The sequence below is a fragment of the Bos taurus genome, chromosome 14 (genome assembly GCF_002263795.3).
Source record: "Bos taurus isolate L1 Dominette 01449 registration number 42190680 breed Hereford chromosome 14, ARS-UCD2.0, whole genome shotgun sequence".
Taxonomy (NCBI): domain Eukaryota; kingdom Metazoa; phylum Chordata; class Mammalia; order Artiodactyla; family Bovidae; genus Bos; species Bos taurus.
Window position 1 is genome coordinate 18,976,733 of NC_037341.1, and position 19,759 is coordinate 18,996,491.

The 19,759-nt window shown below is 44.4% G+C and overlaps 1 protein-coding gene across 1 annotated transcript; it reads left to right on the plus strand.

Moving 5' to 3' along the window:
• The first annotated feature begins 8,805 nt into the window (after positions 1–8,805).
• Positions 8,806–19,550, plus strand: LOC529047 (serine protease 40-like). The gene is made up of 5 exons (XM_002692643.4): positions 8,806–9,028; positions 9,799–9,961; positions 12,189–12,463; positions 13,998–14,164; positions 19,088–19,550. Exons 1-5 carry the CDS (start codon positions 8,821–8,823, stop codon positions 19,406–19,408), a joined length of 1,134 nt encoding a protein of 377 aa, XP_002692689.3. The 5' UTR covers positions 8,806–8,820; the 3' UTR covers positions 19,409–19,550.
• The last annotated feature ends 209 nt before the right edge of the window (positions 19,551–19,759 follow it).

Sequence of the window (19,759 nt, forward strand, 5' to 3'; positions counted from 1 at the left end):
TACATAGTAAAGGCTGTGGACTAACCACTTGAATAAGTTTAACAAAGATTAAAAGATACAAATTGTAAAAGCCAGTTGTAAGTGCAATAAACAGTTATAGGATAGAATGATAGTGTAAAATATGGCATTGGAAACACAAAACTTGAAGAGGGGAGTAGAAAATGTAAAGCTTTTAGAATATGCTTGAACTTTAATGACTATCAGTTTAAAATAAATAGGATTAGTTATAATCAGCATATATGAACTACATGGTAACCACAAATCAAAACCTTCAATATATATACAAAAATCAGAAAGGATCACAAATGTTAACACTAAAGAAATCATCAAACTACAAGTGAAGAAACTAAAAGAGGAAAAGAACAGAGGATAACTACAAAAAGCCAACCAGAAAACAAGAAAGTGGCATTAAATACATACTATCGATAATCATTTTTAAATGCCAATGAACTAAATGCTCCAAGCAAAAGACATAGGGCAGGTGATTGGAACTGAAAAAGAGAAAAACAAGATTCATCTATATGCTGCCTACAAGAGACTAACTTCAGAGGTAAAACACACAGACTGAAACCGAGGAGATGAAAAGTGCAAATGCAAATAAAAGGGACAGTGGAATAGCAATATGTCATTCAAAGAAGAATTTAAAACAAAGTTTATAATAAAACACAAAGACCTAGAAAATAGACTTATGGACACGGGGAGAGGGAAGAAGAGGGTGGAGATGTATGGAAATAGTAACATGGAAACTTACATTACCATATGTAAAATAGATAGCAAATGGGAATTTGCTGTATGGCTTAGGAAACTCAAACAGGGGCTCTGTATCAATCTAAAGGGGTGGGATGGGGCGGGAGATAGGAGGGAGGTTCAAAAGGAAGGGGATATATGTATACCTATGGCTGATTCATGCTGAGATTTGACAGTAAACAACAAAATTCTATAAAGCAATTTATCCTTCAATAAAAAAATTAAAAAGAAAAAAAAACACAAAGAAAGACATTATATTATGGTAAAGAAATCAATAGAAGAAGATATAATATTTCTAAACTCATTCACCCAATACAGAAGCACCTAAATAAACAGACACAATGGGAGAAACTGATAATAAAATAACAATAGAAGACTTTAATATCCCTTTTACATCAATGGACAGATATCCAGATAAAAAATCAATAATGAAACATTTGCCATAAATGACACAGTCAATCAGTTGGACTTAAAAACTATCTCCAGGACATTCCATTAAAAAATAACATAATGCACACTTTCACGTGTACATGGAATGTTCCCCAGTCACAGACCACAATAAGATTCAACAAATATAAAAGCATAAAAATTATTTCAGGTATCATTTCCAACCACAACAATATGAAACTAGGAATCAACTACAGGAAGAAAAATTGGAAAACAACCAAACATATGGACACTAAAAAATATACTGCTAAAATCTCAATAGGTCAACAAAAAGATAAAAGAGGAAATCAAAAAATACCTTAAACCAAATGAAAACACTGTTTTCCAAAATCAATGGGACTCAACAAAAGCAGTTCTAAGAAGGAAGTTTATAGCAACACAGGCACACTTTAAGAAATAAGAAAAATATCAAATAAGCTAATCTATCATCTAAAGAAATTAGAAAAAGAAGAAAAAAGCCCAAAGTCAGCAGAAAGAAAGAAATAATAAAGATCAGAGAGGAAGTAAATAAAATAGACCAAAAACATTAATGAAAAAAAAGAATTGCATTTTTTGAAAAGATGGACAAAATTGATAAATCTTTAGCAGACTCATTAAGGAAAAAGATATATAAATACACAAAATGAGGGGAAAAAAGAGGAGAAATTATAACCAATATCACAGAAATATAAAAAATAAAATCATAAGAGAATAGTAGAATAACAAATTGCCAACAAACTAGACAATGTAGAAAAAATGGATAAATTCCCAGAAGCATACAATCTTCCAAGACTGAATCAGAAAGAACAGATAATCTGAATGGATGAGTAGTGAAACTGAATCAATAATAAAAAAACTCACAACAAACAAAAGACCAAGACTGCATGGTTTCACAAGGGAATTCTACCAAACACATAAAGAAGAGTTAACACCTATCCTTCTCAAACTATTTTAGAAAAAGAAGAGGAGAAAATACTCTCAAGATCATTCTACAAAGTTACCATTACCCTGGTACCCAAAACATACAAAACACTGAGCCACCAGGGAAGCTCAAAAAATACTGGAGTAGGTAGCCTATACCTTCTCCAGCAGATCTTCCCAACCCAGGAATTGAACCAGAGTCTTCCGCATTGTAGGTGAATTCTTTACCAGCTGAGCTACCAGGGAAGCCTGTTACAAAACACTAAAAGAAAGGAAATTAAAGTCCAATATTCCTGATGAATATTGATGTAAAAATTCTCAACAAAATGTTAGCAAACAAAATCAAGCAGTATAAAAAAGAATCATATATCATGATCAAGTGAGACTTATTCAGGAATATAAGGATGATTCAATATCCACATTGATCAATGTGATATAGCACATTAACAAAAGGAATGACCAAAAGTTACATGATAAAGATAGAACATAACTCAACATAATAAAGGCCATTTATGACAAACTCAGAGCAAGCATCATACTCAAAAGGTAAAAACTGAAACCTTTCCCTCTAAAATTAGGAACAGAACAAGAATGCCCACTGTCACCATTTCTATTTTACCTAGTATTGGAAGTCCTAGCCACAGGACTCAGACAAAAGAAATTTAAAAGGCATTCAAGTTGGAAGGGAAGAAATAAAACTGTCACTGTTTGCAGATGACATGACACTATGTATAGAAAACCTTAAAGTCTCTACTGAAGACCTATTATAACTAATGAATGAATTCAGTAAAGCTACAGGATATTAGATAAATATACAGAAATTGGTTGTTTTGTACACGTACTAATGAACTATCAGAAAGAGAAAGCAAAGAAACAATCCCATTTTACACTCACATCAAAAAGAATAAAATATCTAGCAATAAATTTAACCAAGGAGGTAAGAGACCTATAGTTTGAAAGCTATAAGACACTGATAAAGAAAATTGAAGGTGATACAATAAATAGGTAGATATTTTGCATTCATGATTGGAAGAATTAATATTGCTAATGCAAGCACACTACCCAAAGCAACCTACAGATTTAGTGCAATACTTGTCCAATTGCCCAAAGCATTTTTCACAGAACTGTAACAAACGATCCTAATTTATGGGTGAATTTTATTCTGAATAGTCAAAGCAATCTTAAGAAAAAGCAAACAAACAAAGCTGGAGCTATCACTCCCCTTGTCTTCAGAGTATAATTCAAAGCTGCTGTAATCAAAACAGTATGGCACTGGCACAAAATCAGATGCATAAATCAATGGAATAGAATAAGCAGCCCAAATATAAACCCACTCAGCTATGGTCAATTAATCTACAACAAAGGAGTCAAGCATATACCATGGAGAAAAGACAGTTTTTTCAATAAGTGGTGTTGTGAAAACTAGACAGCTACATGTAAACGAATGAAATTTAAACATTTTCTTACACCACATATACAAATAAAATGGCTTAAAGACCTAAGTGTAAAATAACATCATTAAATTCCTAGAAGAAAACATACAGTCTTAGTAATATATTTTTGGATCTGTTTCCTCAGGCTTCCAAAGGGAAACAAAAGCCTCAATAAACAAGTGGGACCTAATTAAACCGAAAAGTTTTTGCACAACTAAAAATACCCTCAAAAAGAACCAAAAGGCAGCCTATAGCATGGGAGAAGATATTTGCAAATGATATATCTGATAAGAGATTAATAATATGCAAAATATATAAACAGCACATACAACTCAAAACCAAATCATCAAAACCAAGCAATTCAATTAAGAAATAGGCAGAAGGCCTGCAGAGACAGGTTCCCAAAGAAGACATGCAAACAGCCACAGGAACGTGAAGAGATGCTCATCACTAATTATCAGATCAGATCAGTCGCTCAGTCGTGTCCGACTCTTTGCGACCCCATGAATCGCAGCACTCCAGGCCTCCCTGTCCATCACCAACTCCCGGAGTTCACCCAGACTCACGTCCATCGAGTCAGCGATGCCATCCAGCCATCTCATCCTCTGTCGTCCCCTTCTCCTCCTGCCCCCAATCCCTCCCAGCATCAGAGTCTTTTCCAATGAGTCAACTCTTCGCATGAGGTGGCCAAAGTACTGGAGTTTCAGCTTTAGCATCATTCCTTCAAAAAAATCCCAGGGCTGATCTCCTTCAGAATGGACTGGTTGGATCTCCTTGCAGTCCAAGGGACTCTCAAGAGTATTCTCCAGCACCACAGTTCAAAAGCATCAGGGAAATGCAAATCAACACCACCTTGAGATATCCCTTCACACCTGTCAGCATGGCTACCATGAACAAAATCTACAAATAGCAAATATTGGCAAGGATGTAACAAGTAACAAATATTGGTGAGGATGTAGAGAAAAGGGAATCTTAGTTCATGGTTGCTAAGAAGGTTCCTAAAAAAAAAAAAAGTAAAATTGCCATATGGTTTAAGCAATTCCACTCAAGGGTAGATATCTAAAGAAAACTAAAATACTAATTTGAAAAATACATGCACTCCAATGTTCATAACAGCAGTACTTACACTAGCCAAAATATGGAAGCAACCTAAGTGTAACTTGACAAATGAATGGATAAAGAAGATGTGGTATATATACATACAATGGAATATTATAAGTCATATGAAAAAACGTGATTGACCTGGAGGATATTATGTGCTTTTGAAGTAACTCAGACAAAGATGAATATTGTTTGTTTTCAGTTATATGTGGAATCTAAAAAAGGAAACAAACTAGTGAAAATAACAAAACAGAAACAGCATCATAGATACAGGAAACAAATTAGTGGTTACCAGTGAGGAGAGGATTGAAAGGAAAGGCAAGGTAGGGATAAGGGCTTAAAAGGTACAGAGTATTCGATATAAAATAAATAAATGCAAAGATGTGTTATAAAACACATGAAATATAACCAATATTTTATAGTAATTTTAAATGGATGGGAATACCAGACCTCCTTACCTGTCTCCTGAGAAACCTGTATGCAGGTCAAGAAGCAACAGTTAGAACTGGACATGGAACAATTGACTAGTTCAACATTGGAAAATGAGTATGGTGATGCTGTATATTGTCACCATGCTTATATAACTTATATGCAAAGTACATCATATGAAATATCTGCCTGAATGAATCACAATCTGGAATCAAGACTGCCAGGAGAAATACAACCACCTCAGATATGCAGATGGCAGAAAGTGAAGAATAACTAAAAAGCTTCTTAATGAGGGTGAAAGAGGTGAGTGAAAAAGCTAGCTTTAAATTTAGCATTCAAAACAGTAAGATCATGGCATCTGATCTCATCACTTCATGACAAATAGAAGGGGAAAAAGTGGAAGGAGTGACGGATTTTATTTTCTTGGACTCCAAATTTACTGTGGATGGTGACTTCAGCTATGAAATTATTTATAAAGGATGCTTGCTCCTTGGAAGAAAATCTATGACAAACCTAGACAGCATATTAAAAACAGAGACATCACTTTCCTGACAAAGGTCCACATAGTCAAAACAATGGTTTTTCCAGTAGTCATGTACAGATGTGAGAACTGGACCATAAAGAAGGCTGAGGCCTGAAGAATAGATGCTTTCAAATTGTGGTGCTGGAGAAAACTCTTCAGAATCCCTAGGACTGTAAGGAGATCAAACCAGTCAATCCTAAAGAAAATCAACCCTGAATATGCATTGGAAGGACTGATGCTGAAGCTGAAGCTCCAATACTTGGCCACCTGATGAGAAGAGCTGACTCATTGGAAAATACCCTGATGCTGGGAAAGACTGAAGGCAAAAGGAGAAGGCGGTAGCAGAGGACAAGATGGTTAGATAGCATCACCAACTCAATGGACACGAATCTGAGCAAACTCCAGGAGATAGTGAAAGACAGGGAAACCTGGTGCTCTATGTAGTCCATGGGGTCACAAAGAGTCAGACACAACTTAGGTACCAAAGAACAACAACAACAATCATAACTATATCAAATCACTATGCTGTGCACCTAATATAACATTGTTAATCAAATATACTTCTAGTTTTAGGAAAAGCCAGAGGGGAAGTCTGCACCTGTCCTAGCATTTTGCAGGCCTGTAGAGAGAGGCGGTATGGGGCAGTGGTTACTGTCATGGATCCTAGAGCCTGCTAGCTTGGCCCAGTCCTGTTACTCAACCTGCCTGCAGGTCACCGCCCCTCTCAGGCTGTTTCTTCCTTATCTGTGAAAGGTGTCTGGACAGTCTACCCCCCCAGGTGGCTATGAAGCCGCCTTTCCAGGTGTCCACAGCCTTCACAGCACCTTACCACTGCTCACAGCACCCTTCTCCTCTCCACATTTAACCAGTTCAAAGTGGTGGCAACCCTGTCATAGGCACAGGCTGAAGACTATCTTCTGTACTTCCTTGAAAACAGATTGGGGTTGGACAGGCAGTGTAATGTTAGGGTTCTGACTGGTCAGGATCAGGACACCAGCAGAGCTGGGCTTGAGTCCTAACCCTGCAAGCCCTGTATAATGCTGGTTTATCCTTGGATTCAGTTTCCTCACATGCAAACTAGGAATGCTTATAGTTGTGAAGATGACATGTGGAGTGCATGGAAGGCATCTGTTCTGGTGCCTTTCATGCCTTTCTTTCCTCTGAACAAAATCAGGTACAGCCTAGATGGTTAGCAGCAAATCTCCTGCACCCCATCTTCACCAAAGTCCCTTCCATCTCCCAATGTTCGCTGAAAACTGTTTTTCTGCAGCCACTTAATGGGAGACTGCCTTTGTCCTCAGACCCACCTGTCTGGAGTGTCCTGTCCCACCCCTTGTCCTTCTCCGCATCTGCAATACCTCTGCTCTCCCACACCCGATGCTACCTTTGATCTCAGTCACCATGCTTTACCACCTTTCTCTTTCTACTCTGTTCACTTGTTCCAACTCCTCTTCAAAACTTCTCATCTTTTCCTCTATGTCTCTGGATATATTTGGGACAGTCATATTACCTTTTCCCAGCTTTTTATTGCAGTGATAAATATATAATATCTCAACAAAAGGCCAAGTTAGGAAAGCAATAGTCTCAACAATCTGTTTTGTGACTTTGTCTAATGGAGTTAAGCCTAGTGAGACCCACAGCAAGGACCACAAATTCCCTGAGAAGTTTATGACAGTAGAAACACTACCATTTTTACTGAAAGGGACAAAGAAAGTACAAAATGAAAGTTGGACCCCCAGATATCTACTACAGGAAGCAACCATATAGAACTATCCCAGTGCAAACACGTGTTATTTTCTGTAAAAAAAAAAAAAAAAAGGCCATGATAAGCCTCCACAGTTGTTGGGGTCCTTTAATGGACTGGGACCTGGCAGTCCGGAGGTGACAATAAGAAAGTGAAAGAGAGAGAGAAGCTGATACTCCCTGGTTTACACAGAAAAACAATATAGTTCTTGACACAGGACTTGCGTCTCTCACAAAGGCACCGGGCACCCTCTCGAGGGGGGTGAAGGCACAGGGCACCTTCTCGAGAGAGTCTTAGATTATATGGAGATCTTAACCTGGTTCAGTCATATAAACTGTCCAGATGGTCTCACCAACACCTTACTCCCTCAGGGCTGCATCCTTGGAGCAGACCCACAGTGGGCAGAATCTACATTTCAAGAACAGGGGAGCGGTGAGGAGCTTCCATTTGCCCAGGTTCAGCTCCAGGGTCAACTTGTGATTATATCCTTTTGATGACATCCTCCAACAGATGAGACTTCAAATTTCAAGTTTAACAGAATGAGACTCTTGGGAACCTTGAGGCGCAGTGAATGATTAGGCATTTGAGAAGAACATTAGTCATTAGAGGTCAGTGGTTGGACCCCCTAAAGATTCATACTCTTGTATAATTCTCTCTTGCTAGGTGGGGAAAGACCTGTGATTATCCATCCCATGATTATGTCATGTTGTATAATACCAAGTGAGATTAAGAAAGGGATATTACCTTTGGTGGCCCTGACCTGATCACATGGGGAGTGGGAGATGGAGGAACAGATGAGTGCAAAATCCACTGGATCTTGAAAGCAAGTTGGCCACATTTGATGACACTTATAGAAGCACCTGACCTTTGAGCATTGGTATATATTCCTTGTATATATTCCCAGTGTATATTCCTCTGAGCTTTAGTATCTATTCCTTGTGTATATTCATAGTACATATTCCTTTGAGCATTAGTATATATTCCTTGGCATATTGCCATAGCTGTCATGATGACTCCCCAGCTAAATGGGGTCACTGGAGAGGGATCCTATGTGCCCTCTGCTGCTGCTGCTGCTGCTAAGTCGCTTCAGTCATGTCCGACTCTGCACGACCCCATAGACGGCAGCCCCGTCCCTGGGATTCTCCAGGCAAGAACACTGAAGTGGGTTGCCATTTCCTTCTCCAATGCATGCAAGTGAGAAGTGAAAATGAAGTCGCTCAGTCGTGTGCAACTCTTAGCGACCCCATGGACTGCAGCCCACCAGGCTCCTCCATCCATGGGATTTTCCAGGCAAGAGTACTGGAGTGGGGTGCCATTGCCTTCTCCATGTGCCCTCTGCTGCCCCCCATCAAGCTAGGGACTCCCAGCGATGACTACCGTCCAGGGACCAGGGGCTACGACCTCCAGACACCCATGGCAGGCTGCTTCTCCAACCGCGTGCCTGCTGTCCCGTCCAGGTCACGGGCGTGGCCCGCACAAGGAGACGGTTTCCCAGCATGCCCTGGGGCCCACGCGAGCCGAGGTCAGCTCAGTCAGATCGCAGATGCAGGACCGGCCGGATGGATATCACGGCAGCCGAGGGCTTAGGGCCAGGCTGGAAGGTAGCCTGCATGCTAGCTGTTGTCCTGCTCTGCCTGCACTCACTCCTGCCGCACACCAAGGTGGCTGGGACCACAGATGGACCACCAGTGTCTGCCGTGTCATGTGAGTAAGCAGGAGGGTGAAGGGGGTCAAGGTCGCTTGCCCTCATGTGTCCCCTCCCTCTGCTCCCCGCTGTTCCCATCTCATCCCTGACAGTAGACAGTTAGGACCTGTACCTGCCCACTGGTTTCTGGAGTCCCTGAGTCTCTGTGGGGCATGAGAGGTGGAGGAAGTGATAGCCCACTTCCCTGCTCGGTCTCCCTGCTAGATTTCAATTGTCCTCTGTCCGAGGACCAGCGGCCTGCACTTCCTGTCCTTGTTGGCCCCCATACTCTCTTCATTTGGAGAATGAGGAAGTACCGCTTGAGAGAGAGAACTGTCAAGCAGAGCATGTTCTGTTTGGCCCTAGTCTCTCTAGAATATGAGGATGGGTGAGAAGAGATGCCACCACTTCGTCTCAGTGGCATCACCCTGGAAGGCTTCAGTTTCTGGGACTTCAAAAGCAGTGTGGTGAACTAGGTCTGGGAAAGTGTCTGGACCACTGCCCGACCTGGACCTCTGCCCTGGCTAGTGTGCTGATAAACATCTCTGCACCTGCCTCCCTTCTTGCCCTCTCCGGATCTACAGGCTGCTTCCAGAGCAGCACCATCGCCAGTGAAGTTAGGTGGCTTTTTGTCATGTGAGCCAAATCCTTTCACCCTGGCTCTTGGATTTTCCAGCTTGAAGCGGGAGGATGGGCTGTGGTGGCCTGGGTCCTATGGATACTGACCTTTGGAGGCACCAAAGTTGGTGTCCATAACACAGAGGCCTCATGGCTGGGACTGTCTCTACAGCATGTGGGAAGACTGCCGTAACTGGGAAGATCATTGGTGGCAAGAATACAGTTGACAAACGCTGGCCTTGGCAAGCAGGTCTTCTCTACCAGGGTATGTTTATCTGTGGAGCTTCCCTCATCAGTGACTACTGGGTGATCTCAGCTGCCCACTGCTTCCAAATGTACGTCTTCCCCACAGCCTGCTGCTGGGTGGGATGGGGAGGGAGCACAGATGGGCAGGACAGAAGGGGATGAAGGCTGTCCTAGTCTTTCTTTCTTAGGCTTTGATCATGTTTTGCTGCCACCCAGGGTTTCTGTGTGTGCAGTTGCCCCTGCCTTTGACTCCGAAGTCCCCTCTCCCTGGAAGGCCATCCTTGATCCTCACCAGACTCCAGTTTCCTGACTGTCTGAATCCCAGGACAGGGGCTGTTTGCCTCATTCTCCCTCTGGGGACACCCCTTCATACTCTGGTGATACTTGCCAAGATGCTGTCATTATCTCAGCTGCATGTAATGCATGTTAAATAGCTAAATGAAAATTTAACTCTGTGATGATCAGTAAATACTAGGAAGTAGACTTTACTTCCATTTTAAGTGCCTCCAATCTATTCTTTATCTTCCCTGAACTTAGGAGTTAGATATTGTTCCCACTCAACAAGGACTCTGATTTCTACATCTTGCCCGGGTCTAGAGAGTCCACAAGATCTTGGCTTTACCTTCTTTTTGTGAAAATAGCAGTGGATGTGTAGTGTCTCTGGTCACATGCAAGGCACAAGCTTCAGGCTCTGTATTAGAACCATAGTCCCAAGGCTTGCCAGAGCTGCGGGCATCCATCAAGTCCTGGTGTGGCCAAACATTTTGCCTTCTTCCAACCAGGCGATCCACAGGCCATCTTCAGCACAATTGCTAGAGGCTTCCCTGGGTCCTGACCACTTCCACAGACTGGCAAGTTTCTTTCTGGAGGCATCTTGGAATCCAGCTCTTCTTGTCACTTTTGTTGAAGCATGTGTCTAAGAGGAGCTGTGATCCCCACCATCCCCACAGGAAGAGTGATGCATAAAGCAGATGGCCTCTGTCCAGAGAAATGGGACAGGGCAGTCAAGAGAGTGAGCTGCTCCTCAGGTGCATCCTGGGCTTGATGGGTACCTGGAGCAGGTGGAAAGTGTCACCCTCCAAGTCAGGAGTCTAGAGCTGCTGGCATCAGCTGGCTTTGAGATTCTACTTTGTTTCTGTTTATTCATTCAGCACCCCTAGGTGCCAGGCCCCATGTGAGGTCCAGTGAGGCGGAACTGGAGATGCAAAGCCCATCTTGAAGTTTCTGATCCTACCAGGAAAGTGAGACACAAGCCCAACTCCTGTGATACAGGATGGGAGGCCAGAATGTGCAAGAAAGTAGATCTTGAACCACTGTTAAGGGAAGTCTGTGGTTGCTGTCAGATGAGGGGCTTGAAATTGGAGGGGCCTTGTAGGAGGAGTTTGGTTAGGGAGACAGTCTAAACAGGACATATGGGTATAAAGTTGCTCATGTTCCAACAGCAAGGAGAAGTTCAGTTCCATGAACTCCTTTATTTGTTCAAAGACTTGTTGAGTGCCTGTCAACAGAGGAGGACCAGCCTGTAGAGAAAACAGTGTGTGAGGACTGGGCAGGAGAGGGATGCATCATTCTGGGCTGAGAAATCTGAGAATCACTTCTGGCCCTGGGAACTTCCAAGTGTTCTGGTCAGAGCTGGGAATGAGCCAAGTATCTGCTGATCCAAACTGTAGGGGGTGTGGTTTGTTGTTGTTCAGGCACTAAGTCATGTCCAACTCTTTGGGACCCATGTACTGCAGCATGCCAGTCTTCCCTATCCTTCACTATCTCCCAGAGCTTGCTCAGACTCATGTCCATTGAGTTGGTGATGCCATCCAAATATCTCATCCTCTGTTATTCCCTTCTGCTGCTACCCTCAATCTTTCCCAGCATCAGGGTCTTTTCCAATGAGTCAGCTCTTTGTACCTGGTAGCCAAATTATTCGAGCTTCAGCTTTAACATCAGTCCTTCCCGTGAATATTCAGGGTTGATTTCCTTTTGGACTGACTGGTTTAACCTTCTTGTGTCCAAGGGACTGCTCATCTAAACTGAAGGGTTACAGTTTGATGTGTATCCAAAGTTTCTTTCCAGCACAAAGACTCTCTGCTCCTTTGATTCTATTACATGCTGGATAAGCCATCAGAAACTTTCAGAGGACAAATATCCTGAGGCTGTGGACAGCAATCAAACCTACCTCAATATTAGGAAAGGAGGAGGAAGAATCCTTTGGAATAGTGGTGGTGTGTCACCAGGAGGAGGGGATGGGAGGTAGGCAGCCAGGGTAAGGATGATGGGCCAGCACTCAGAGGATATGGGTAGTAACTAAGCCTCCCACAACAGGTCCCATAAGCCATCTGACTACAAAATCTTGCTGGGGTACTATCAACTAGAAAAACCTACTTCCTACAGTCAGTTGGCAGCAGTGTACCGACTCTTCATCCACGCTGACTATAACAAACACTACTACCAGGAGAGTGACATAACTCTCTTGCAGCTGTATCGGCCTGCAAAGTTTTCTGACTCCATCCGCACCGTCTGCCTCCCGGAAGTTAATATCCAGTTGCTCGATCTTATCCTCTGCTGGATAACCGGCTGGGGGATGGTCAATGACCAAGGTGAGTGGGGGCAGGGCAGGCATAAACAGCCAGGGTTGAGGAGGGGGAGAGGGGACTGCAGTAACCACTGCGGGGCCCTTCCAGCCCTTCTCATGCTTCAAGTTTCCTTCAGCCCATGGTTCAAAACAGCCTGAGTATCTCTAATTTCGAAACCAGGATCTTGAGCTCTTTGACTCAGCTACTCAGGATTCCAACTTGACTCCCTGGTCCTGTTTGGGCAAGCCCCTTCAGGACACCTCTTGACCTTCCACTGTAGGTAGAGGTGCTTGGGCAGCAGTAAGGAAATGAAGGTGGGCCTGCTTTCTGGCCAGGGAGGTTAAGTTGGAGCATTTAAGGCTTAAGAACATTTACATCAATGAATCTCATGTCCCTCATCCTTTAACTCAAGTGAAGCTTACCCATTCTGCCAGCTTGCTGGGCATGCTTATTTTTAGACTGAGAGAATTTTGCGCTAGAGTGAATGCCTTTGATTCAGAAAAATAATAACATTGAGTGAAAAAATGCGGAATGTAAATTTGACATGATTTGTAGGGTCATGGTTTGGCAGACCATATTTCAGTGGAGTCATTTGGCCAGGACTTTGTTTGCTGTGCAGGCCAGTGCCAGCATCCCTGCCCCTGGCCACAAACGTCAGTCACAATGCCTCATCATGAGAACAGCCAACTCTCCATTTCCAAAGACATCTCCTGGGATGGGCTGTCACTTGGTAAGGACCACTGGCAAAGCAAGAAAGATTCTCCAAGACAGAAAAGACAGTAGGTGTTGGGACATGAAGGGAAGTCACAGGCTGGAGCAGCCACCAGGACAGGGAGCAGCTGACACTGAAGAGATTCCCAGCTGTCAACTGTCCTTCCCTCTCCGTACCCTCTGCTGGGTACAGTTGCTGGGCCTGTGCCAGCCCTGTGACATGTGAGGCACATGGGGCAAGCACTGCATAGGAGCACACTGTGCTGCCACAGGAGGGTGCCTCCGGTCTGTGGACAAGATGTAGAAGTAGCGCCCGCATGGACAGTGTCCCTAGACATGCGCTCCTCTAAGAGGCAGACCCATGCCTCGTTTGTCAAGCCGCCCAAGCACCACGAGGCACTGCCATGCCTTGGCCAAGCCGGGACCCAGCTTCCACCCTTTATGCCTCCGCTTCTGTTTCCACAGGGCAGCCAGATTACTTGTATTTTAAAGATAAGCAGACCCTTCTGTGGTTTCCTAGTGTGCTTAGAATGAAGTCCAAGCTCCACATCCTGGTGAGGAGGCCTGCTTGCTCCAGACTCGTCGGCTATGATATTGCCTTATCTTTTTCACCCCCTAGTGTACCCACTGCAGCCACAATGACTTCCCTCCTCATCCTCCCCACCATGGGCTCCTCACATTTGCTGTTTCATCTGCAAGGTATCCTTCCCCCTCATCTTCACTGAAGGCTTCCCCAATCCTGGCAACTAGAACTGGCAGCATCTCTATTAGCAGGAAGGTTAGGGAGCGAGCTAGTGTCTCTCTCAGGGTCCACCCCACATCTGAACCCCTCTCCCTTCACCTGCAGAGCTCCTACCTACTCCCAGAACACTGCAGGAAGCACAGGTCGGCTTTTTGGATAATTCATTTTGTGAATCGATTTTGAAACCGCCAGAAACGATCAACCAAACAATTGCTATACAGGACGGCATGTTGTGCGCTGCAGACTTCCTCGCAGGAAAGTCTGTCTGCCGAGTAAGTGACACGGGCTGCTTCTCCTCTCCTGCGGCTTCTGTCCCCTCTCCTGTCTTCTCTGAGCCCTTTCCCAGTCCGTGACTTCCTCTTCCCAGGCCCACCCCAGCCTGATGCATCAGAGCTGAAGCACAGAAGCCCTCAAAGGGTGCTGGTCCATTCCTTCCATTTCCTTTATAACTTTTAGAAGCTTTGTTGAAGGCTAGAATACATAGAAAAGGGCATACTTTACAAGTGTATCATTGGATGTGTCTTTTAGAAATTGACACATTCAAGTAACCAGCATCCAAATGGGCTTCCTCATACCCCTTCCTTTTACCCCAGAGTAGCCTTGGCGTAAATGGACATAAATGTTTGTCAGGACATAAATGGAATCTCGCAGGGCACGCTTTCAGCCCCCTTCAGTCACCATTCTGTGTGTGAGTCCTGTTTGTCCTGTGTGGAGTTTCTGTTATGTGTCATACTGCTGTGCAGCGTTACCTGCTTAGTGTTGTGTGAATATACCATCGTTTTCTTTTTCCATTCTCGTGTTGATGGCATTTGGGTAGTTTCTGCTTGAGACCCTTGCAGATGGCATCCTTGTGCATGTGTTTGAATGTTCAAGGGTTCATATTTTAGTTGGGCATAATGCTAGGGATAGAATTACCGCACCATAAAACGTGCACATGTTCATCTCTCCTAGATACTGGAGACCAGCCTTCCACCCTGCTTGGACACACTTGCACTCCCACCAACAATGGCTGCTCCAGTTGGCCGCCAGGACTTCACACTGTCCACGTTTTGGGTTTAACCATTGCGAGTATTTTTAGTTTGTGTTTCTCTGATGAATAATGAAGGCAAGGTCTTTTTCATATGTGTATTGCCTTTCTGTAGTATCTATCCAAGTATTTTGCCCTCATTTCAAACTGAATCGTGGGCTGTGAGTCCAGCAGTGCTTGTGTGCTCTGTCAATGCCTTCTCCCACTCCGTGCAGTGCTTCTAGTTTATGATGGGGGAACTGAGGTTCAGCAAGGGAAGAGGCCAGAGGATGGCCAACGTCAGCCTTAGAAGAACCATGTCCTTCTCTGAGGCTGTGCCCCCACCAGCTTCCTCGCACATTCTCCTCTCCTCCCACACCTTCTTTGTAGTGCTTTCTCTGTCTCCGAAACACACTGCCATCTTCAAACATGCCACATGACCCTTCTCTCCTCTTCCCACTGCCCTAATTCTCTGCCTGCCTTCCCAGCAGAGCTCGTCGCAGGATGTCTGCACTTGCCCTCTCTTGCTTGCTCACTTCTCTTTCTCACCTCAGCTCACTTCATCAAACATCAGCACCTGCCATTCCCCCACACTGCTTTTATCAAGATAACCAAAGGCCTCAGCCTCGCTGGGGCTTCTCGTCGCTATCAGACTTCCTCCCACACCCACTCAGCAGTGCAGCCTGCAGCATTTTTCATCAGATTCTAAGGGTGGCCCCTCCGGTGTCTCCTGCTCCCTTTCTCCTCCTCCCGACACCAGCCCACCAAGGAACCACCCCTTAGCACTCATCCTCATCCTGCTTTTCTTGCCTTGCTCCATTCTTTCCGTAGATAGAGAGGAAGAGTCTCAGTATGGCAGATTCTGAGTCTCAACCATTTCTTGCATATCTTCGTTACCCTTGCTGCCACTGTCGTGTCCTCATCGTGTCCCTGCGGTTTCGTGGCCTCCCATTGACTGTTCTACCCAGCCCCAGAACCAACCTACCATCCATTTAGAATCCAGTTTAGGCCACATCACCTCCCTGCTGGGTGTCCTCCAGTGTTCCCTTCACCTCCAGCTCCTGGCTGATGAGCTGGGGGCAGAGCTCGCCACTCTAGGCCACCTCTGACTACATCTCACAGAGTCAGGCCTTGCCCATCTCTGCAGTTGTAGCTTAGAGGAGCTCTCTGCAGACCCTCCTCTGGGCACTTCCGTGTCACCTCCGAGCCTGCAGCCGTGGAGAATGTGCTGTCCGCGTCGCGTCATGCATCGTCACCCTGTCTCCCACCTGCGGAACGTGCTCTTCATGTTCTGGATGAACACACGTGCTGAATACAGAAGGGCGGAGGCGTGCTGTGTTTCCTTGGTCCCACTTTTTGCCCTGTGAGATGGAAACATTGTGCCCCATAGTGGCAGGTGACTTCCTGTCTTGGCGTCCCACACTCAAAGTTCCTCACATTCTCCTGGAAGTCCCTTGGGAATCCCTTCAATTCCAGCCATCCTGCCAACCTCGCCATAGGCCTCACCTCTTTTCCTCTGAGCACATCTAGCAGTTTGGCATTTTCTAAAGAAGTTTAACCAAGAAACTGAGGAAAAACTAGAAACCATAGTAAATCAAATCTAAAAGCTCGGGTGGAATGGTTCGGATCACCACTTCCTGTACAATATCACGAACCTGTCCATAGTTATTCTGGCACTCTGTCTACCAGATCCAATCCCTTGAGTCTATTCTTCACCTCGATTGTATAATCATAAGGTATTTAAGTCATACCTGAATGGCCTAGTAGTTTTCCCTAGTTTCTTCAATTTAAGCCTCAATTTTGCAATAAGGAGCTAATGATGTGGGCCAGCATCAGCTCCAGGTTTTGCTTTTGCTGACTGTACAGAGCTTTTCCATCTGTGGCTGCAGAGAATGTAATCTATATGGTTTAAGTATTGACCATCTGGTGATGTCTATGTGTAAATTCGCCTCCTGTGAAAAAGAAATGCAAGAAGGCAAAATGATTGTCTGAGGAGGCCTCAAAATTAGCTGAAGAAAGGGGAAAAAAAGGCAAAGCAGAAAGGGAAAGATATACCCAATTGAATATAGAGTTCCAAAGAATATCTAGGAGAGAAAAGAAAGCCTTCTTAAGTGAATAATGCAAAGAAATAGAGGAAAGCAATAGAATGAGAAAGACTAGAGATCTCTTCAACAAAATTGGAAATACCAAGGGAACATATCCTGCAAAGATGCGCACAATAAAGGACAGAAATGGAGAGGACCTAACAAAAGCAGAAGAGATTAAGAAGAGGTGAAAAAATACACAGAAGAACTGTACAAAAAAGGTCTTAATGATCTGGATAACCATGATGGTGTGATCACTCACCTAGAGGCAGACATCCTGGAGTGAGAAGTCAAGTGGGCCTTAGGAAGCATCACTATGAACACAGTTAGATGTAGATGTGATGGAATTCCAGCTGAGATATTTCAAACTCTAAAAAATGATGCTGTTTGCTGGCACTCTATATGCCAGCTAATTTGGAAAACTCAGCAGTGGCCACAGGACTGGAAAAGGTCAGTTTTCATTCCAATCCCAAAGAAAGGCAATGCCAAAGAATGTTCAAATGTGCTCATTTCATAGGCTAGCAAACAATGCTCAAAATCCTTCAAGCTAGGCTTCAACAGTACATGAACCAAGAACTTCAAGATGATGCTGTTTAAGTGTTGCACTCAATATGCCAGCAAATATGGAAAACTCAGCAGTGACCACAGGACTGGAAAAGGTCAGTTTTCATTCCAATCCCAAAGAAAGGCAATGCCAAACTACGACACAATTGCACTCATCTCACACACTAGCAAAGTAATGTTGAAAATTCTCCAAGCCAGGCTTCAACAGTACATGAACCATGAACTTCCAGATGTTCAAGCTGGATTTAGAAAAGGCAGAGGAACCAGAGATAAAATTGCCAACATCTGTTGGATCATAGAAAAAGCAAGGGAATTCCAGAAAAACATATACTTTACTGACTACAATAAAGCCTTTGATGGTGTGGATCACAACAAACTGGAAAATTCTTAAAGAGATGGGACTACCAGATCACCTTACCTGTCTCCTGAGAAACCTATATGCAGGTCAAGAAGCAATAGTTAGAACAGAACATGGAACAACGGACTGGTTCAAAATTAGGAAAGCAATACATCAAGGCTGTAAATTGTCACCCTGCTTGTTTAACTTGTATGCAGAATACATCATGTGAAATGCCAGGCTGGATGAATCACAAGCTGGAATCAAGATTGCCACTATTAACAACCTCAGATAAGCAGGTGATACCACTGTAAAGGCAAAAAATGAAGCTGAACTAAAGACCCGCTTGATGAGGGTGAAAGAGGACAGTGAACAAGCTGGCTTTGGTTTCTCCATTGGTCATGTACAGATGTGAGATTTGGACCATAAAAAAGGCTGAGAGACAAAGAATTAATGCTTTTGAAAGTAGTGCTGGAAAAGACACTTGAGAGTCCCTTGGAGAGCAAGTCAATTCTTAAGGAAATCATCCCTGAATATTCATTGGAAGGACTAATGCTAAAGTTGAAGGTCCAATAATTTGGCCACATGATGCAAAGAGCTGACTCATCGGAAAAGACCCTGACAGTGAGAAAGATTGAGGGCAGGAGGAGAAGGGTATGATTGAGCTTGAGATGGTTGGAAGGTGTCACCGACTCAAAAGACATGAGTCTGAGTAAACTCCAGGAGATAGTGACGGACAGGGAAGCCTGGCAGGCTGCAGTCTGTGGGGCTCACAAAGAGTGGGACATGACTTAGTGACTGAACAACAAACATGATGGTTGGGATGCAGTGCTAGGCTGAGCAGGTAGTTGGCAGCTTCCAGGCCTGCCACAGCCAGTCTTCAGGACATTAGAGGGTACCTTCTCTCACATGGAGTTGGGAAGGAAGAGGACTCACATCCTGAGCCTGGGGTGCCCCTGTTTCTTCTTGTAGATATGAAATGAGCTCTAAGGCCTCATCCTTGAGATTTTGATCTAGACGGTTTACAGTGGGAACCCTGTGTCTGGACCTTTCAAACTGCCCATGTAATTCTGATAACAACTCACTCATATTCCCATCTAGCCATGAGGCCTTCTAAACTCCACTGTGTTCTCCTCACACTTTCTGAACAATGCCTGTCCATCTCCGTGTTGGTCTGCATGACTCATGCCCTGTCTTTCCTCAGGGCGATTCTGGGGGACCCCTCGTCTGCAAATTAAATGACACCTGGTATCTGATGGGGCTGGCCAGCTTTAGCACACCCTGTGAGAAGCCCATAGGCCCCGGCATCTTCACCAAAGTCTCCTACTTCAACCAATGGATCACTGAGAAGCAGAAAAGCTCGCCCAATCCTGACCCTTCAACTGCTCCTCCTGAGGAGAAACCTCCTGCTCTGTTCAGCTTTAATTCTCTGGGCAATGTCCACAAGCCCAGGAACTTCCTAGTCCTTGTGGCTTCACAAACCTTCCTCCTGCTGCTGATTTTCCTCTGGACAATGGGGCTCTGACAGACACCTGGGGCCCCCAGGCTCTCTTCTGAGAAGCCCATCTGCGTTTTTGCCAACTGGCTGTACTTAAATGTGTTCAACTCTGAGTCCTCCCTAAATCTGACTCTGCTCCAAGCCTGATAAAATAAAAATAATGGAAGAAGCTTCTGCTCTTGTTTCTGAGTCATCAGAACCACCTCATACCCCCACCCCAAATGTGCTTTGAGCTCCTCCGTGGGCAGAGATGGGAAAAGACAGGGGCACTGAGTGACTGGCAGGACATCTGGAGCTGAATACCCCTTGGTGAGTCTACCAAAAGAGCTGGCAGGGCTCAGGGACAAAGCGTTACTCCCCAGGGCCTGCAGATCATGG

Excerpts from the sequence above, each read along its gene's own strand:
- LOC529047 (XM_002692643.4), top strand. The coding sequence starts at position 8,821 with ATGCCCTGGGGCCCACGCGAGCCGAGGTCAGCTCAGTCAGATCGCAGA. Across the intron at positions 9,962-12,188 it reads GCTGCCCACTGCTTCCAAAT|GTCCCATAAGCCATCTGACT; the intron begins GTACGTCTTCCC and ends CTCCCACAACAG. Across the intron at positions 12,464-13,997 it reads GGGGATGGTCAATGACCAAG|AGCTCCTACCTACTCCCAGA; the intron begins GTGAGTGGGGGC and ends CTTCACCTGCAG.